Raw genomic sequence first — 19,707 nt, 5'->3', positions numbered from 1 at the left:
AATTCCTGTCAACTTCCAGACCTACATGATTCTTTGTCCCAGCCCGGGCTGCGAGGGTAGGAGAAAAGAGGAGAGTTAGTTAGCTAGTTAGGTAGTTCATTCTAGGGGCTCGTTTAGAAGGGCAAGAATGCTTATTTCCCAGAAAACCTTCTTCCTTTGTCATGTTGCCCTTTATTCTTAAACTCTGGCCAGAGGATGGCAATACACTGATTCATTTCAGCCTAAACCACATGCCTGCCCCCCACCCCCGCCCCGACACACACACACTCACCAGAGATGGAATCATCTTCCTTCACAGACTGTGGCTGACTAGGAGAGGTGAAGATGCAGAATGAAAACCAAGGTAGAATGTTCTTGGGGAGGCAGGCACAATGCCCTGTGTGAACTTGGGCCTTCTCAAAACTCACCTTCTCCTCCAGGACCCAACCTGAATGTCACCTCCTCTGGGAAACCCATTCTTCCCAGACAGAAATCTCTGCCCCCACTGCACCCACACATCACTTGCCCTCTTCTATCCATCCATCCTCCCACTTAGGATGTTCCTGAGTTGCTGGGAGCTAAGTGCTCAGTTGTGAATCGAAGAGGGATTCTTAGCCCAATGGTGTTTTTAGTCTGGACAAGGAGAGAAAAGTTAATCAAATGATTACACTAATTAATAGCTAGTTTCTACTAAGTACATTGAAAAAATGAGGGAGGGGCAGTGGGAAGAGAGAGAAAATGAGCATGTGTCTGGGGACCTGACCTGGTCAGGATATGGTACAGGGGAGGGAGAGTTGAGAGAAGGTTTTCCTGAGAAAGAAAGGAAGATCGCACTTCTGGTCTAGTTTTCACCACACTGGCCATCCTACCCTCTGTCTCAGCTTTCTTCCTTGCTAGAAAGGCCAGCCTCCACACCCACGGGTTGTGGTCCAGGGCCTGATTTAAAGCTTGTGCAACAAATGTGCGTTGAATTTAATTGTCAGTGGTTTGGAGAGCTGGGAAGGAAGGTGGCTAGGTTCCAAAGAAGAGCTTCACTGTTATGGTAGCAAGTGGGTACAGGGTCCTCCTGAATGCTTTGGAATGCCTCAGGTGTGGGAGGTGCCGGGGGTGGGGGGGCCTCTGCATTTATCCCAGGATCAGGAGAAGCACTGTGGCCTTTCCACTCCAAGCCCCAGGGTGAGCAGGGGACAAGCAGGAGAGCAGGGGCTTGTCTCAGAATGGGCGTTGAAGGGACGTCTCCTGGCCAAGGGAGACTAGATTCATGGCCGGTGTCCTAGGTCACCGGAGGGACCCCTCTGAACTTTCTGAAGCTCCTTCCTCTGGGAAATAGGAATCTAAGCCACTTTTCCTGAACAGACTCTGAATCTGGGGGCGGTGGTGTGGAGGGAGATGGCTGCGTGCTGAGCGGATTCCCCGAAGCGGTTCTCTTGGGGTTTTCTCCTAAGGCAAAGGCGGGATGGGGGCAGGAGAGATCTGGAGAGGCGTTGAGGCCGAAGCCTGCCGCCTGCCCAGGTGGCAGAGGGGCCGAGACTGGATCGCAGCCAGAGCCCAGCGGTGTCCGGGCGCCCCTCCCCGCCGCTCGGGCCCTCCCACTTCCTCTGAAGGAGCCGCGGCTGTCAGGGAGCCGGGCGCCGAGCGCAGTGCAGGCTCCGGGCGCCGCGCAGAGGAGGCTGCCGCTCTGGCTCGCCGCCCCCCGCTGCCGCTCCGCAACCAGGTCCCCGCAGCCGCGCCGCGGGCCATGGACCTGCCCAGGGGCCTCCTGGTGGCCTGGGCCCTCAGCTTGTGGCCAGGTACGTGACCCCTCTGGACCCCCCTGGCCTCTGGGAGCCCCTCCCTGGCCCGCTGAGGCCTCAGATCCGGCTTCCAGGAATGGGACGCGATGCGCTCCCAGGGTCCGACCTCAGCGGCTCTTGGGGACGTGGGTCCCCGCAGGAACTGGCTGCAGTCTAGCGACTCCGCCAAGTTCCGCACAAGAGGGAGGCGCGTGGAGGCGGCCTGGAGCCGGGACTTTGGTGTGTTTGGGAAGAGTTGAAGAGGCTTGAGTTGAAAAGTGCCGGAGGTCGGGTGGCCCGAAGGCGCCTTGGGTACCTCCAAGGGCCCCGCCGGGCTTCCCAGGCAGCCCCGGAGGAGTGGGGGCGCTTGGGAGCACGGAAGCCGCGCGGCCGGCCGGGGCAAGGGAAGGGGACAGGGCACTCGGAGGGAGCATCCCTAAGTGTGGAGAGCCGGGAGCGGCGGCTCCGGGGGCGAGGGGGCGGGCGGTGGGGGTAGGCCGGGGGAGAGCCGAGAGCCGAAAGCCGCCTCTAGTCCCTCTGGCGGGGACAGGGCGAAGCCTCGTGGCGGTCGGAGCCCAGGCTGGGGCGAGCCGTGGCCGGACGGGCCCAAGGCAGCGGGGCGCAGCTCTACAGTCCAGGGCCCCTGGGAACGTTACCTGACACTCGAGGTAGGGACTGGCTATCGTCCCCAATCCGCGCTTGAATTGTGCGCTCATTCAATCGACTGGAGGACGCCGCCGTCGCCGAGAAGTGTGCTACCGCCTAATGCACTCCAGGTGTCGGGGTGCGCGGTGGGGAGCGAGAGGCCAGCCCAGTGCTCTCCGAATTGGGCCGTCGGGCCGGGGATTCCCCACACGCGGCGACCTGGTGTGACCCGCCACGCGGGGGCGGCGGATAGCGGCGCTGTTTTACTGATCTCCAAAGGGTGCAGGACCCTCTTCCGAGGCGCCGGGCGCTGCGGCGGGGACCGGAGCCTCAGGGACTAGCCGCCGGGCCTTTCCTCCCCTTCTGCGTGGGCTCTAGGTCCGGGCTGGGGCCAGTGGCAGGGGAAGAGGCGCCCTCAAGGGGCGCAGAAGGAGATCCCCCAGCCCAGCCCGTGCTCGCTCGTCCCAGTCTTGGGGTATCAGAGGAAACAAGTGCACACACACACCCCCTCCCCGTCTGTGTAAAGCGGAGCTTCTGGGAGGGCCTGCAGTTGAAAAGGCCTTTGCTGGTGGGGTTCAGTTCAGATCCTAGAGTCACAGCTGAAAAACATTGATGCTTTAAGTTGGGGAGAGAGGAGCGTTCGGGAAGGCAGGGGAAGAGCTGTGACCAGGCCAGCATATACCTAGAAACCAGCTTCTAGAGAAGGTAGTAAGGCCCACTCTAGGTCATTTAGGCAGGAGGGGACAACTCTAGGAACTGTCTTCAAATCACTAGGAGAGCCAGCCACAGGAAAAGGGGATGCAGTCCTGTGTGACTCCAGATACATTGCCCCACCAGAGCCTGAGTTGGAGTGGCTGCCTTAGAGGTTAGCCATAGCCTGACCTCAGGAAGCTAGGGGCAAAGGCATTGAAATCAGACCTGGCTTCCAGTTTTGGTTCTGTGGCCGTACCACCTTGGACAGGCTATGCAATCTCTCCAATAGGTTTCCTTCTCTGACTGGAGATAGATATTCTGAGACCATAAAGTTGTTGGCATAATTAAGTGAGGCTGGCCCTGTAAGAAAAGTTCTTAACACAGGATTTGGTGCACAGTAGGGCTGAATCAGTGTTGGATAATAATAATGATAAAGCAGGGGTGAAGGGGAATGGGGAGTGGATGAAGGAGAGGGACGGGATTTGTGACTCAGAGCTCCCTTCATATGGAGAAAACCACCCCTGTGTTATGTCTGGTCAGTTTGGGTTCTTGAAATATGGGATTCATTAAACATATCAATCAATGTTGGAACGACATCTGCTTGCAAGGAGCTGGGGGTAGGGCGCAAGTATGAATGCAGTCTGAGCTGTTGCTGAGAACAAGGGGAGACCAGGGAAAGCTAAATAGAAGCACTGGGGAGTACATGGCATAGAGACTTTAAGGGCTGCAGTTCAGTTCTGCTTGAGCAGACAAGGGAGGCTTCCTGGAGGAGGAGATATCATTTGAACTGGGCCTTGCAGGGGTGTATAGACTGTGGATAAAACTTAAAGTGGGACTGTTTGTACATGAGAGTGTTATTTGCTGGAACTAGTCAAAGAACAAAAAGGTGAATATTTTAAAACCACAAAGATCACTGGTCATTATGGACTCTGAAGATTAGAAGGGTCGCAGAAGTCACTGGGTCCATTCCTCTGCCTCCAGAGCAGGATTGACGTGATCTCTCCTCTATGCATCACATGGATTCAATGTGAGGATTACCAGGAAGCTCGCCTACTGGTGACGGCACAGTTTGGCTGGATAGAGGCCCTGTCACAGGCCAAGTTGTTGGTCAGTCCTCTTTGAGGCCTTTTATGAATTCAAAAACCTCAATTTTTCCAGAGCTTCTGCTGGAGGGTGATGAGGTGGGCAAAACTGTCAAGAAAGCCAGAAAAAAAAAGAGAAGTAGACAAGTCCAAAGACTTTTGTAACTATCGTTTATAAAGAACAGATCCATTAATCAGAACTTTCCTAATATATCTGTCATAAGGATTGAAGAGATGGAGAGTCTTTAAAAACTCAGTCTTTACTGAGCACTTGTTACCTGACAGGTGACATAAAGACACACAGGAGATCGGCACAGCCTGGGGGTGAAGGCCCTAGGGTCTCACTGCCTGGGATGGCTCTGACCTCTGCTAATTGCGCTTCTGTTCCCTTGGTGAATTACTCACCAGATCTGTGCCTCAGTTTTCTCACCTGCAAAGTGGGGGGTGATAGAACTTAAGGAGTTATTCAAAGATGTGTAGTGTATATAAAGTGTTTAGATAGTTCCAGGCACATATTGAGCATTTAGGAGATTGTCTTTCTTCTCCATCATCATCAGGAGTATTGACCATTGAGTAAGGGATCTAAGGATGCAAAGATGTAACTTTCAAACTCAGATTCATAAGAGAAGGCTAGAGGAAGTGCTGGAGTATTGGCAGCTCAGAGGAGACATACATGCTAGGGCCCTAAATATACCTAGACTTTCCCAACCCCTCCCCCCAAAGGCCTGGTCCAAAGTCTTGATCAAAATGGGAACTCAGGGGTTTGGTTTTGTTTTTGCCGTTGAGACTATCTTGAAGTAGATATGATCCTGGCATGAGTGTTTTGTGGTGTTGGAGAGAAGAACTGTACCACTCAGGGTGGCTCTTGTGTGTCCTTGTGGGTGGAGGTGTTATTCAGGAGAACAGCCTTGTATGGAAAAGGTACAGTACTAGGCACCACAGGTGTGCAAAGACTAAAAAGATCCAAGCCCCTCTCTCCAGCTTGAGAAGAGCAGGGAAGGAGGTAAATTTTGTCACTTTGCCTCCCCAATATCCACTCTACTGGGAGCTCCTCGACCCAGCCTCTCAGCTACCAACAGCCAGGGAGCTTTGGGACCCTTCCACAGCAGGCCCTGGGGGCCCTAAAGAGATGGGAATGGAGTTCGACCCTCTTTCTCCTTATTCACCATCCCCCCATCTCTACCTGGCAGTGGACCCCCACCCCCAGAGATGGGATGTCTATCTCCTTGCCCTTCTCTTTGTCCACAGCCCACACACACACAGGGGTGTGGGCTCTGGAGGAGCTCAGACAGCACCTCACCTTTGTTTGGCCCTCTCTGAACCTCTTTCTCTCCCCTCCTGTGCTGGAAGCTTCCCCCAGCAGCAGGGGGCTTCCCTCCCATCCTCTCCACTCATTGCTTAGGACAAAACTACAGTCTAAGCTGACCTGACTTGGCTCTTGTTATATAGAAGGGAGTTTGGAGAATCCAAAAAGCCCTCTTTTCTCTCCTTAATGCCTAACTTTGGGGATTACTGTCTCACTACAGGCTTCAGGGTCTTCCTTACGTTGTTCTATTGCAATTGCAATGAGAAAGGCTCCATCATAATCCTCCCCCGACAGGGACAGCCTCTGGCTGACTTGGGGAGGGTCAGCTACAAAACAACCTTCAAATATGCACTAACACATTTCAAAAATAATATCTCTGCTCACCCTCATAGCTTAATGCCCCTCCCCCACCACCATCAAACCACGGACCACTACCAGGAATTCATGGCCATTTGAAACTCTTTTCCCCAAAACAATTATGAGCCTCAAAGTCATCCACATGCCGTCAGGGTGGAGTGCTTGCTTTAGGGAGCTGTGGTCCAGGCGGGGACTGCCTTCACCCCCAACGTGTAAGTCCTAATTGTACAAATTCTTAGTTGAAAGCCCAGATGTTGGTTACTGGCAAGGGGAGAAGGGGAGGAGACTGGAATTGGTCCTCTTGTAAACCAAAAACAAATAAGCTCCCCCCACATTCCAGAAGCGTTTTCATCTGTGCTTACGACCATCACAAGATGAATAAAATACCACCTGGAGGAAAAAGTCAATGCAGCTGAACATACCCCGCCCCAACCCCGGAGCCACCTCTGTCCCATACTTACTCTGTCACCTGCACTTTCACTGAGCAGAAGCAATGGTCAGCATGTGTGTGGCCTGGGGGCCCAAGTGCCTGGATTCAAATCTGTTCTACTTGGCGGACCCTGGATAAGCCCCTCTTGGCCTTATTTCCTCATCTGTAAAATAGGTAGAATAGCAACTTCACAGGCTGATGTGTGCTTTAGATGATCTATATACATGGTTCGTTCATGTCAAGTGCTTGAAACAGCATCTGGCACCCAGTAAGCCCTCAGCGAACAGTAGCATTTCTTTAATCACTCTTCCCACCATTCACTTGATTGATACCAGGCACTTTCTCACAGCTCAGTTAGGCCTTGCTGTGACTACAGGAAGTCACTACTGAAATCACCATGTTACTCGTGAGAGGTTAAATGGCTCAGCCAGGATCATGCTGATTGAGTAAGAGTTGGTGTTTGGTGTTTGCCCTTAATCCATGCAAATTGTCTCTTTAGAAGATGGGTCTTGGGGTTCCTGTTGTGGCTCAGCGGGTTAAGAACCCAACATGGTCCATGAGGATGTGCGTTTGATCCCTGGTCTCGCTCAGTGGGTTAAAGATCTGGCATTGCCATAAGCTGCAGCATAGGTCTCAAATGCAGCTCGGATCCGCCGTTGCTGTGGCAGTAGCATAGGCCAGCAGGTGCAGCTCGGATTCAACCCCTATCCAGGGAACTTCCATATGCTACAGGTGTGGCCAAAAAAGAAAATGGGTCTGGAGGGCACACAAAGAGGAATGAGGTGCCCTTGCTGGAAGATACTGTCTTCAGGGAAAATGAGACCTCTATGTAAATGGCCATCCTCACAGTGGCACTGATCCAGAGGAGGCATCTTCCTCCCTAATCACTTAGCTAGACAGTGATTTCTCCATCCTGATGCTGGCTTGGTGAGAAGTGGTCTTCACACAGTGCCTTGTAATATGAGAGCCTTTCTCCCTCATTTGCCTTCCCACTCAGGCCCAAGTGGGGCTCTCCCATCTGCCCCCAAGTGCCAATACTCTGAGCCACGCCAGCTGCCTCTCCAGCCCATTCTCAGGGTCCAGGTGGCCATTCGTCTCCTCCCTTCCCCATCTCAGTTCCCATCCCTCTAATCAAAACCTGCTCTGAGCTCCAGGCCTAATGAGTTAATTCAGTAAGGAAACAACACTAATAAGTGATGATAGCTTCATGTGTCCCACCCAAAGGGATTTGCATTTTAATGGAGTTGTGCCTTGGGCCAAAGGAACAAGGGACCAGTCTTGGAATTCCAGGTACCAGGACCTGAAATAGGTGAGACCAAAGAGCTGAGGTGAGAGACCTGCCTGGCCTAGTCCAACCCTCTAAGTCTACTACTCCATCACTGGTCAGATGCGTTCTACCTGGGCCCTTGTGCTTTGTGGGTGGCTTCATCCTGTAACATAGGAGAAGCCAGTCTGTGGCTTGGGTGATGCTGCTCTAAAGTGGGCAGAGGTTTTTCCACGTGGCATGTGGGGTGAGTTAGGCAAGTTGCTATAGCAATGTGCTCCAGGATTCCAAACAAGATGACACAGAGAAGGGGCTCCTGACTCCACAGCTGGGGCTGACAGCTTTCTTCCCCCAGCAGCATCACCCAGTTGGGCTAGGCTACTAGGAATCCTAACCCTGCAAATTTCCAAGTCCTATTTCCTTGCAAAATGGGCCTCAGGAAGGCCATGGAAAAATCATGAAATGAGCAAGTGGGTATAGTTCCCAACAGTCTGCAAAGAGCATTCCCATGTATTTGTTCTATCAGCTGGGACAAGCCAGATGAGGTCAGAGGCCCTGTGAAAGCTGGTATGTCTATTAATTAGAGAGGAAACTGATATTCTTCAAAGCTAAGTGATTTCCCTAAGATTTTAGAAGCTGAACTTATGATCAAAGTTGAGATTAGGAATCCAATTTGCCACACTATCAGAGGAACGAACTTAAGGAACAAGCAGGGCTTCAGCCAAAGGAATGAAGTTCTAATGGTCAATTTTCTATATCTGCGGCAGGCAGGTAGGATAAGATAATTGGAATCATTCTCTATAGACCTCTGGGGAATGTCTCCAGTCTCTACCATCCATCCTCTCTATCTCGCCCATCTCCTGACCCTCAGACTACTGCTTCCTCTTCCTACTGGGAAGAAGACCCACCAAGCAATACCCATCTCCTCTCCTTCTACTGGAACTGCTCTTTGCCTGGAGCTCATAGCCCCTCATATTCAGTGATTGTTGAAAATCATAAAGTCTCATAAATAGTGTATAGATAGAACTCTTCTCTGAGTTTATTCCTACCACTTACCACACTTGCCAGACCAACTACATAATCTGTGGGGCCCAGTGCAAAACGAAAATGCAGGGCCCCTTCTTTAAAAACGATTAAGAATTTCAGTATGGCTACCACAGAGCACTAAACCAAGCCAGGACCCTTCTGAGTATGGGCCCTGAGCAACTCCTCACAAAGTTCTCCCTGTAGGCTTATAATATGGCAAGGAAGGCACCAGGATCCCTCTTGACAGATGAAGAAACTGGGTGGCTTGTCCATTTGGCCAGTATGTACTCAGTACCTACTAAACCCTGGGCATCTCCAGGTTCTGGAAATTCCAAGTCAGATAAGTCTCAGCCTCTGCCACAGGGAACACAATGGGGGTGAGAAGGCACAGATCACACACAAGATGCAAGGCCCATGCAAAGTGCTGCTGTGCATAGGTGCAGGGGTCCCCATGGAGCCATTTTAAAGGCAGACAGCCAGGGCTGTGGGATGATTTTTAAGCTATGGAATTCTGGCTCCAGTTACTTCCTCAAGACTATTTTGAGAACCTTTTGGGGGAGTCTTCAAGCATTTGATGCTGGGCTCTGGAGTAGCTCCCTTGGTAAAAGCAAGAAGCCAAAACTTGAAATGCTGGCCTTTCCACAGTTCCAGGTATTCGTACTGCTGTGGTTCTCTTGGGCCAACCCTTCTAAATAAGGGGTCACTTCTTGGGGTTTTTTTTACCTGCCCACTTCAGCCTTTCCTTTTTTGCAGGTGATGGGCAAAGCCAGTGGTCCTCAGTTCTGGGTGAACAAGAGAACGACAGCGTAAAACAAAACCTGTGCCCAGGCCCCACCAGAACACACCATCACTCTCCATCGTGGAGCCCAGCCTTGTTATTTTTTTTAAAGCTCACAGTCATTCTAATGAGCAGCCAAGGCTGAAAAAACACTGGGATTACTAAACCCAATCCCCAGTCAAGCAAAAGAGAAAACACTGTTCAGAGAAGGGAAACGACTTTTGCCGAGTCACACAGCTGTCAGTGGTGAAGCCAAGATGTAACCTGTTCTCTTATCTTCTAGTTTTCCAGTCCACCTCCCCAGCCTGCAATTTCACGGGATTCATAGCCAGGCTAGGCTGGAGACACAGCCCAGAATCAGAGTTTGAGAGGCTGAGGCACAAGAGGAATTTGGTATGAGAGTTGGTAGTTAGACGGTTGTTCACTGGTGACCCTGTCTGTGTCCCCCACAGGGCCATGTGGCCCCAAGGGAGAGAACCAGGAAAGCCAAAGGGAGGCCATGGAAACACTGATTTGGCCGAGGATCCTGGTGAAAACTGCTCACAGACAGATGGACTGGCATGGTGGGAGGTGTCCAGCAAGGGCTAGACAGAGCCCATTGGGGTCATCTCAACCTTGTGATTCTGGGCACCACTGAAGCTGTTGTGAGTGTTTAGGTGAAGGAAGCACCTGACTCAGGAGGGGGACTGGCCAAGAGAAGCCCAGGGGGGTGGGGAAGGGACGCCCCATCAGGAAGAGAGGGGAGGCTTGCTTGGGGGCAGAGCTAGAAGCCCCTGGATGAGCCTGAGGCCCCAGCCCAAACTCAGGTGTCATCCTCCCTCCTCCTCCCATCCACCCAGACTTTTCCCAATAGCAGATGAATGAGACCCAAGCACAAACTGAGTGTATAGTCACCACCCCACTTAAAACCCACAGTGGCTCCCTATTGCCATTAGGTTGAGTCTAGCCTCTTTAATAGAGCCAACCAGACCCTGAATCACTGGCCCTGACCTGCACTCAGGACTCCCCTCTAGCAGCACTACATGCATAGGCACCTCCACTAAATCGAGCCTCTTAGTTTTTCAGACACACCAGCTCTCTCTGTCCTTCACTCATACTGTTCCCCTAAATTCCATTCAACCTCCTCCTTCCTCCTGGCTTATTCTTCAGATCTTCCTCCCAAAGGCCTCACCTGACTCAGCCCTTGGATCAATCACTTGCGTGATCCAGAGATGCCTATACTTCCCACAGCGTTACACCTCGTATACCACACCATATTATAGTAGCCTGAACATCCCCCACTGGACTAGAGCAGGGGCCACATCTGTCAGTCCCAGTATCCCCAGCTCTCCCACAGTGCCAGCCCTAGTACTGCTCAAATAATATGTATTGAGAATAGATAAGCAATGGGATCCTGCTATATAGCACTGGGAACTCTGTCTGGTCACTTGTGATGGAGCATGATCATGTGAGAAAAAAGAATGTGTACATGTATGTGTGACTGGGTCACCTCGCTGTGCAGTAGAAAATGGACAGAACACTGTAAATCAGCCATAATGGAAAAAATAAAAATCACTATTAAAAAATAATAATATGTATTGAATGAATATAAGAACTGTCTATCCAAGGAAACCAAAAGATATTTAAGGGCAAGACAGATACCTGAAATTTCTTTGCACATGCATGCAAGGATGTCCTAACACAGTGGCCTATATTAGGTGCTATGCTAGGTGCTCTAGGGAATAAAAGATAATAGATAAGTTGGTCCTTTAAGGGGTTTATGGTCTAAAAGGAGAGAGAACGTCTTTGGATAAATAACTGATACCAAGGAGGAAGTGCTAAAAGCTGTAAGAGAGGTCCAGATAAAAGACTCTGGGATTTGAGAAGTGGAAACGAGATTATTTGTAAATGCAAGAAGGGCAGGGAGTATTATCTGGCAAACAGCCTGATGTTTGGTCGGCAGGACACTGGAGTGTGTGCTTTGGGAAACTGCAAGAATGGGAAATGGGGAGTTCCCGTCGTGGCGCAGTGGTTAACGAATCCGACTAGGAACCATGAGGTTGAGGGTTCGGTCCCTGCCCTTGCTCAGTGGGTTAACGATCCGGCGTTGCCGTGAGCTGTGGTGTAGGTTGCAGACGCGGCTCGGATCCCGTGTTGCTGTGGCTCTGGCGTAGGCCGGTGGCTACAGCTCCGATTCAACCCCTAGCCTGGGAACCTCCATATGCCGCGGGAGCGGCCCAAGAAATAGCAACAACAACAACAACAATAACAACAACAACAAAAAAGACAAAAAAGACAAAAAAAAAAAAAAAAGAATGGGAAATGGGTTGAGGCCAATGAGAGAGCACCGAATGCCATCCAAGGCATTTGGATGTAGCAGGTGGGAGCCACTGAAGGCTTTTGAGGGAGAGGAGAGGCATGTTCTGATCTCTGTTTTGAGAAGCTCCTTCTTGGGTCGGGGCAGGGAGAGGTGCTGTGAGGGGAAGTCGAATGTGATAGGGCAACAAGTAGGAGCAAGTGGGTGGCTAAGATGGTTACTGCAGCAACCCAGGCTGGAGGACGCCAGGGCCTGATGTAAAGCTGGTGAGCAGAGAGGGAAGAAGGAGCCGCTGGTGAGGGACAGAACGGAACATCCTTGGTCAACAGGGAAGGAAAAGGAGAGAAGTTTGGGGGTGGGGACTAAGGACGGGGAAGCTGAGTCGATCCTGACTTTGTGGAGCTCTTGGGCAGGTGGAAATATCAAATATCGGCTGCGAGCTTGGAAGCGAGTGTGTGATGGGAGCCTGTCACATATACGCACCTTAGTGGCAGGCGGGCCTGAGTGAGAGGGAGCACCCGTGGCATAGGGCCTCCCGCCCCTCCTCCCCCTTTCCAGGCCCAGAGGCAGTGATTCATGCCCCAAACTTAAAGAGAACCCAGATTCTGATTTTAAAAACCTTTCAGAGCAAAAGAAACCAACAAGAAGACCAGGCCAGACCACAAGCCAAACATCAGCTGTGGAATGTGCTTGCTGCTGACGGTGAGGCCAGCCAGGGGCAGAGAGGCTGGCAGGCTCTGCAAGAGGCCCCTCTGGTTGTCCAGAATGTGTCAGAGTGGTCACCAGGACGCTCCCTGCTCTTTCCTCTCTTTTCAGTGTGGACCTGCCTACGTTCAAGCCCCTCCCCCCACCCCCATCCCTCAAGTTTTACTGGTCCCACGTCCTTGCTGTGGAAGCTCTAGTCTGCCACCTGTCTTCCCACCTCTGCTCAGCCCAGAGAACTAGGACCCAGAGTCAGGCAGGGGTCTAGAGGCTGTCATGGGGTGGGGGTAGCCACCCAGAAAGGCTCCTGTGGCTTGTGCCAACAGCCACCCAATGGGTCTTCCTGCATCCTTGACCCCTCTCCCTTGAGTTATTGCACCCAGTTGCCAGAGGGATGCTGTGAGAATGTAGGTCAGGTTGAGTCCCAGCCTGTTCCCCAAACCCTCCAGGGCTCCCCTTCTTCTCTGGGTAAGAGGCCTGTGTGACATGGCTCCTCTGCCTTTCCGACCTCATCCTCTACTTCTCCCGCACTTGCTCCTTCTGCTCTGCCCACACAGATTCCAGAATGTTCTTTATTTCTTTCTTTATTTTTTTTTTGGCATTCCTTGGGCCGCTCCCGCGGCATATGGAGGTTCCCAGGCTAGGGGTCTAATTGGAGCTGTAGCCACCAGCCTACGCCAGAACCACAGCAACGCAGGATCCGAGCCGCGTCTGCAACCTACACCACAGCTCACAGCAACGCCAGATCATTAACCCACCGAGCAAGGGCAGGGACCGAACCCGCAACCTCCTGGTTCCTAGTCGGATTCATTAACCACTGCGCCACGACAGGAACTCCCAGAATGTTCTTTAAACATCCCCACCACCTTGAGATTAGCACCTGCTGTTCCTCCTGCCTGGGATACTCTTCACGGAAGAGCCTCTCTTGCTTCCTTCAGGTCTTCACTCCAACCCCCTCCCTCTATGTGTTCGCTTACATAAACCCCCTTCCATACTTTGGTCCTGCTGAGAGTTTTCTCACTATCCAGCATTATTACCAATTTTACTTATTCACCTGTTCATTGTCTCCTCCAATGGAATGTAATCATGGGAGCAAGGATTCTTTTATGATGTTTTACATGTGTATCCAAGGGTCCAGAGAGTCCAGAGCACTGCCAGGCTAGAGAAGGCATACTTAGTAATAAGTAGTTATGGAAGGAAAGAATTAATCAATGAACCCCCCCCCCCCAGCCTTCAATAGCCTGAAACCCCATTAATGAATCCTCTTTGAGATAAGTATCACCTTCTCCCCAGTCACCTTTCCTAAGATACCGGTCTCCTTCGCGTTCAGCCCTGACACTTTCGAGGCCATTTTTTATTAAAGGTTTTCTTTCCAGACAAGAGGTTGGTGGTGAGGCAGTTGCAGGTGGGCAGGGAAAGGGGGGCTGCTGAGGGGGGAGGAGAAGCTCTTAAAGGGAGAAGGGCCTTGAAAGGGGCGAATCGTGCGCAGTGGGCAGCCCAGGCCGGCCCAGCTGGCCCCATGCTGTTCAGTATTATTTACTGTGACTCAGAGAGGATGCAAGGAGACATGGGACAGGCCTTGTTTTTACACAATGTAAACCTAGGTATGCAACAGGACTTCCCAGGGAACACGGGGGCGGATCAGAAATTTAAAATGCCTCTTTTCCCACAGAAGGGCAGTGATTCAGACATCTCCCATGGACCGCAGAATGTGGCCATGTCCTCTGGTACCCCACAAGGAGCTGGGAGTGCCCAGAGAAGATGGCAGGGGCTAAACAGTAGACCCCAATAGTGGACCAGGTTCTGGTCAGATCCCTGGGATCTTCCAGACCAGAATCTGCCCTGGTGGCTGCAGAGATGATGTGACACCCATTGTGCAGGTGGGGAGACTGAGTCCGAGCCCAACGAGCTTCATACTGGGGCATGTTCCACAGACTTGGGGTTTAAATACTGGCCCTGGCACTCATTAAGTGTGTGCCCTTGGGCGGGTCACATCCCCTCTTTAGATCGTATAATGGAAATCATAATGGCTACCTTGTAGAATTAGTACGAACAATGAGGAATGATACGGATTACCAAAGTGTCTGGCAGGGAAGAGGTGCTCAGTAACTGTGTACTACTGACACACCGAAGATGTCCACGAATCAGGCTTTGTGCTAAGCTCAGATGTTCTTAATAATCCTGCGAGAGGAGTGCCCTTATCACCCCCATCTTAGAGATAGGAAACGGAGGCATGCCATTAAAATAACTCACCCAAGATCACCCAGGTCATAAAGTCACAGCCTGAGATTTGAACCCAGGGAGTCTGACTTCAGAAACTGCAGTTCCCAGAGGTCACGGGACTTGCCCTAGGTCTTGCAGCTGCCGAGAAATATGAGACCCAGGTTTGACATCTTGAAAGCCCACCTGCGTTTCTGCTCTCTCTTACTGCCCACGTGGCTCTGGCCATATCAGTGTTAACCCCTTGACTGCTTTCACTAATAATTTTCATTCAGTTGACTTTACATCAACTCAGTCTTTTCACTTACCCTCATTCTAAGCAATAATTGCCGTGAAGCCTAAAGTTTAATTTGCTTCTAATTTTTTAATATCCATTATGCATGAGTTGTCAAGTTTTCATGTTCACCCACTTCTCACCTAAACCCTTCTTCCCCATACGCCATGAGCGACACAAGGTCACCCTGCGCAGCCCACAGGAAGGATAGATGCCTCCTAGTCCCTACTCACCAGAACTGAAGTGTGACAGGGCTCAGGTTTGACTAGGCGATTTTTTTGATGACGTAGACCTAGACTCCATTTATCTGTGATGTGAGGTCTCAACTGCCCTGGCTCTGTCTCTGTGGAGATTTGGTCAAGGTCCCCTCTAGGGCTAGCGTCCCCTTGGCACACTCCAGGAAGAGCCCAGAGAAGCTGGCAGATGTGGCCATTGTCTCTCATGCTAAGCCCACTCCAGGGTAAGGCCCAGGAGGGCACTTTCCCGCCACCTGGAAGCATATCCCTTGCTATTTCTGCAGTGCTGTTTGGCTTGGCAGCAACCCACTAGACTGGTGCCCACTGCTGATGGAGTCGGGCCAGGGAAGAGGGGTCTGCCCAGGGTGCCCCACTCATGAGGGCAGAGGGAGATTTTATGTGGTACCAGAGGCCAAAAGCCCTAGATCAAAGCTTTGCTGAGCATGGGGTTAGTCTGGAGTTGGGGGGAGCAGGGAGAGGGATGTGATGGGAGTGAGGAACTGCTGGGGAGAGTGGTCCAAAAAAGTCCATTGTCTTCATGAAAGAAGAGGAGACCCCCACCCCCCATCTTCCTAGTAAATGTTCTTCCTGGTATGTTACAGTAGAGAAAAGCTTTCTGCTTTCTCTGGGCCCTGGCAGCTCCAAAGAGGCCCCCTCTTCCAAGAAGCCCTCCCAGACCACTGCCAAAGTGATCAAATTTCTGGGAGCTTCTCTGTCACTTCAGCTTCATTTCATCAGCTATCATCTTATCAGCTATAGCTGCCTGTCCCTTGAGCAGTGGGTGCTGTTGGCCTCCTTCCCTCTGACTCCCTCCTCCTCTGTGTTACATCACACCGTCCTGCCCTACCTCCAACTCTTAGGGTCTTGTCTGCCTCAGGTAGTTCACACCAGCCAGCACCCCTCCTCTTTAAACCCTGACTCTTGCTCAGTCTGCTCACACAGAGGAGTTCATGGCTAATAGAATATTAGACCTGCCCCGCCTCTTATAGATTTTATAGGAGAAGCTGTTTGAAACCAGTAATGACTTAGCCCAGATGGACCAATCTGGGCCAACACGGAATGTTGCAGAAGTGGAAACCAAAGCCTGGAACTGGATAATATCTCTCACTAACTGGACCTTCCAAGCCTGGGGTAGTGAAAAAGCCCTGAACTGTGGATGAGGACCTCCGGGTCAAGTTCAGGCTCCAAATCTAAACTTAAGTGAGCCGTGTGCCCTGTTAAGCCTTCTGTTCAATCACTTCTAAAATAAATGTTTGGCCTTCATGTTTCTAAAAGCTCTTCAGTGGCTGTGCTTTCATGCTTCTGTAAGCATTTCCAGAGCCAGAACCTTGACTCTGGTTATAAAGTCACATGTAACACATGAAAGAAGTTGAAAACAGGAATTCTATTTTAAAACAACTTCATCTAGAGCATGGGGGTACCCAGTGTATGGTTGGCCCTTCCTCAACTGCAGATTCATGAGGAGTCCTGGGATTCAGAGGCCTCGCAAGAGGCCTCAGCGTCAAGTGTCTACCTGGGAGGGAACTTGGAACCTGAGCAGCCCAGATAAATGGCTATCTTTGGCTTGCACCCCTCCAGTGACAGGGAGCTCACCACCTCACATGGCAGGTCTTTGTTTTCTAGCAAAGACAGATGGAGTAATAAGCCTGAAACTCTCCTGAGGACCCACATGTGGGATTAGATATTTGGGATAGTTTTGAAAGCATGAGTAACTGACATATATCAGAAACCCAAGGGCTTCTGCATATCCCTTAGGAAACCAAACACTTTCACTCCCCAGCATCCTCCATCTTCACCAAGCCTAGCCAATAGCCTCCAGTTAGTTCTGGCGGATTTATGTTGAGCTCTATGCAGATGGAGAACTTTCCAAATGGCTGTGGTATATCCACTGTAGGGCGGGCCCTGCAGCCTTGGAAGGGACGGGCCCCCACAATTCCTTTTTTTAGTTTGCATTCAAAGACCGGGGCAGACAGGCCCAGCAGTTCTCTGGGTCCTCACTGCCCTACTTCCTCTCCTCCAAGGGAAAGCCTTGCCACAAATTGCATATCCTGAGCCTTGTCTTGCTCTTACTTTGCCCAAACACTCCCTGGGCTGGGGCTAAACCCGGATGCCCAGAACTCTTGATTCACACATTCATGACAGTCTTAGGACTTAGAAAACCAAAACCAAACTGTCTGAGCTCTTTGAGCTGGTTAGTATGTCAGGAAAAGGAGGGACTCACTCTACAATTCGGCTCCCCTTGAAATGGGCAGTGGCCAGAATCAGAGTGGGCAGGGCCGCCACGTACAGCTCGCCAGGCTGTGCCCTGCACCGCTCCACCCACTATGATGTAAACAGCACCCTCTGCAGTTGTGTAATGTAGTGCAGTGACCCGGGGAGTTGGGGGTAAAGAAATTGGTGACAGAGTATGCAAACGGGCTTCATTCAATCCAACACAGGGACTTAGAGATATAGTATCTAGCTGTCCAGTGGGACCAGCACAGTCCAGTGTGTGCTTTTTATAAAGAAACTGAGGGCCAGGAAGAGGAAGAAATTGGTCCAGAGTTGTCGAATACGTTTGAAACTGTGCTAGGATCAGAAGAACCAGGGCTTCTGAAGCCATATTCGGTGCTCTAAGTTCCCTCCCTCCCTGATGCTCCAAGTATCACATTTCTTTTACTCCTTGTTGGCAGGTTAGCGTGTAAGATTCTTGGAAGCCTGGATGTTTCTGTTCTCCCTTGGGTTGTTTGTTTTTGTTTTTGTTTTTTGGTCTCATACTGTCTTATATGTCAGTAGATGCATATTGAGCCCCTATTATGTGCTCTGTTCAAAATCCTGAGGATAAAGTGGGGAGAGAGACAGAAACAGTCTCTTCCAGTGGAGTGCTGGTAGTTTTAACAACCGATTCTGGCTCTTTGGCTTGGGTGGGGAAATTCCTCCTTTGTAGTGCTCGCCAATTGCCATGGTATAAATCCACCCACCATGGAATCCACCCACCATGGGCCACTTTAAGTGACCAGCGTGGCAGCACTGGGTGGGAAGATGGCACACAACTGTCTGTTACGAGCAGGGTCCAGCACACCACACGTCCCTTCCCTTGTGGAACTTAAACTCCAGGGGGAGTAGGAGCAAATAGCTCTCATGGCCCTCTGTAATTATCTTTAACTATAAAAGAAATAACGAAGATGCTTCGAGGGAGAATAACGTGTTGTTCTCCATAGCACGGTCAGGGATGTTTTCTCTGAGGTTTAGAAGGAGCCAGATGAGCAAATATTTGGGGAAGAGAGTTCCACACAAAACGAAAGAGCTTGATTTGAGGAGCAGAGAAGGCAGTGTGGACAGAAGTCATCAGTGATGAAGTTCATGGCACAGGAGCAGACAGATTCTGCAGGGCCCAGTGAGCCCTGGGAAAGGGTCTGAAATCTACCCTGCATGCAATGGCAGCACCCTGGAGAGTTTTAAGCAGGAAAGTGCCATCATTGGATGGGCATTTTCAAAAGATCGCTCTGGCTGCTGTTGTTACCGAGCCCAAGCTCATACTGCTCACCGCAGAACAGGCCAGTAAATTGAGAGATGTGTTGTTGGAACAAGGAATAGTGGCTTTATTCAGAAAGCCAGCGGACTAAGAAGATAATGGACTCGTGTCTCAAAGAACCATCTTGCCTAAGTTGTTCAAGCTTCTTTTATACTAAAAGGGGAGAGAGTGAAGTCAAACATTTCCTGGTCAGACTCCTGAGGGGATGTGTTAATTTCTTCTTTCTTGCAATCATTCGCAGGTGGACCTGGTGGGGTTTTTCGTGTGAGCTAAGCAAAGGTATTTTAGCTGAATGCCCATTACCTGGGAGGCCGGGTGGCCAGAGCTGGGCCATTATGTATCATTTAAGTTTATAGGCAGCATCCCTTTAGTGATTAACTTGTAACAGAATACAAAGATTCTTTCCTATTCCACTGTGAAGCACATAGCTTGCAGCTGAGCAAAATTAGAATTGCGGACCATTAGAAGCCTCTTACAAAAGTCCAGGCAGAAAAGGATGAGAGTGGCTTGGGCTGTGATATCAGAGGAAATAGACAGAGTGGGTGCACTTGAGAGGAATGGAAGGGGTAGAACCTACAAAATTTGCAGATGAGAAGTGAAGGAAAATCCTAAGGAAGGACCTCCAAGCTACTGACTTGAGCAATCGGTGGAAAAGCCGGTTTGGAATTGAAAACCTAGGGCACCTCTATGGTCATGTAAAATGAAAGATATATAAGATCTAGGTGAAAATGTTCTATAGGCAGCCAGATGTTGACCGTGGAACTCAGAAGGCAGGGCTGGCCTAGGCTGGGCTGGGGTGTGATCTGGGGTTCTCAGGAACCTGGGCCACTTGGAGGGGAGTGGAGGAAGGCAGGAGCTCAAGGCCTCCCAAGCTCAGCCAGATCCTAAAGTGGATATTTGGAGTCACATCTCTTGACTCTAGTTTTCCACACAGCTTGGTGTGTGGTGTATGTGTTTTAGTTAATCAAGACTTCATTGCACTTTAAATGAAATTACAACACAGAGATTCAAAATATCAACTGTTGTTGTGTTTTTCCAATCCTGCGTAGCAGCTCTTTTAAGCTTAAGGAAAGAATTCCATTTTGGTCAATGTTCCTACTTAGAGAAAAGGATAAGTGATATAAGGCAGAAAC

At 50.7% G+C, this 19,707-nt stretch overlaps 1 protein-coding gene across 2 annotated transcripts in view; it reads left to right on the top strand.

The window, feature by feature from the left end:
- Positions 1-1,600: 1,600 nt before the first annotated feature.
- The window catches only part of ITGA11 (integrin subunit alpha 11), a 124,614-nt gene continuing 106,507 nt past the window's right edge, over positions 1,601-19,707 (top strand). For both annotated transcript variants that reach the window (XM_021100519.2, XM_021100522.2), the window contains exon 1: positions 1,601-1,769. In XM_021100519.2, coding sequence (XP_020956178.2) covers positions 1,718-1,769 — 52 coding nt within the window. In that variant the 5' untranslated portion in view covers positions 1,601-1,717. The remainder of the gene's footprint in view (positions 1,770-19,707) is intronic.

Source organism: Sus scrofa, chromosome 1 (assembly GCF_054392235.1).
Source record: "Sus scrofa isolate SSC_HxYL_T2T_F1_AM1 chromosome 1, Sscrofa_HxYL_maternal_Yorkshire_Landrace_v2.0, whole genome shotgun sequence".
NCBI lineage: Eukaryota > Metazoa > Chordata > Mammalia > Artiodactyla > Suidae > Sus > Sus scrofa.
Note: the sequence above shows the minus strand (reverse complement) of the source record. Positions and strands in the feature narration are given on the sequence as shown.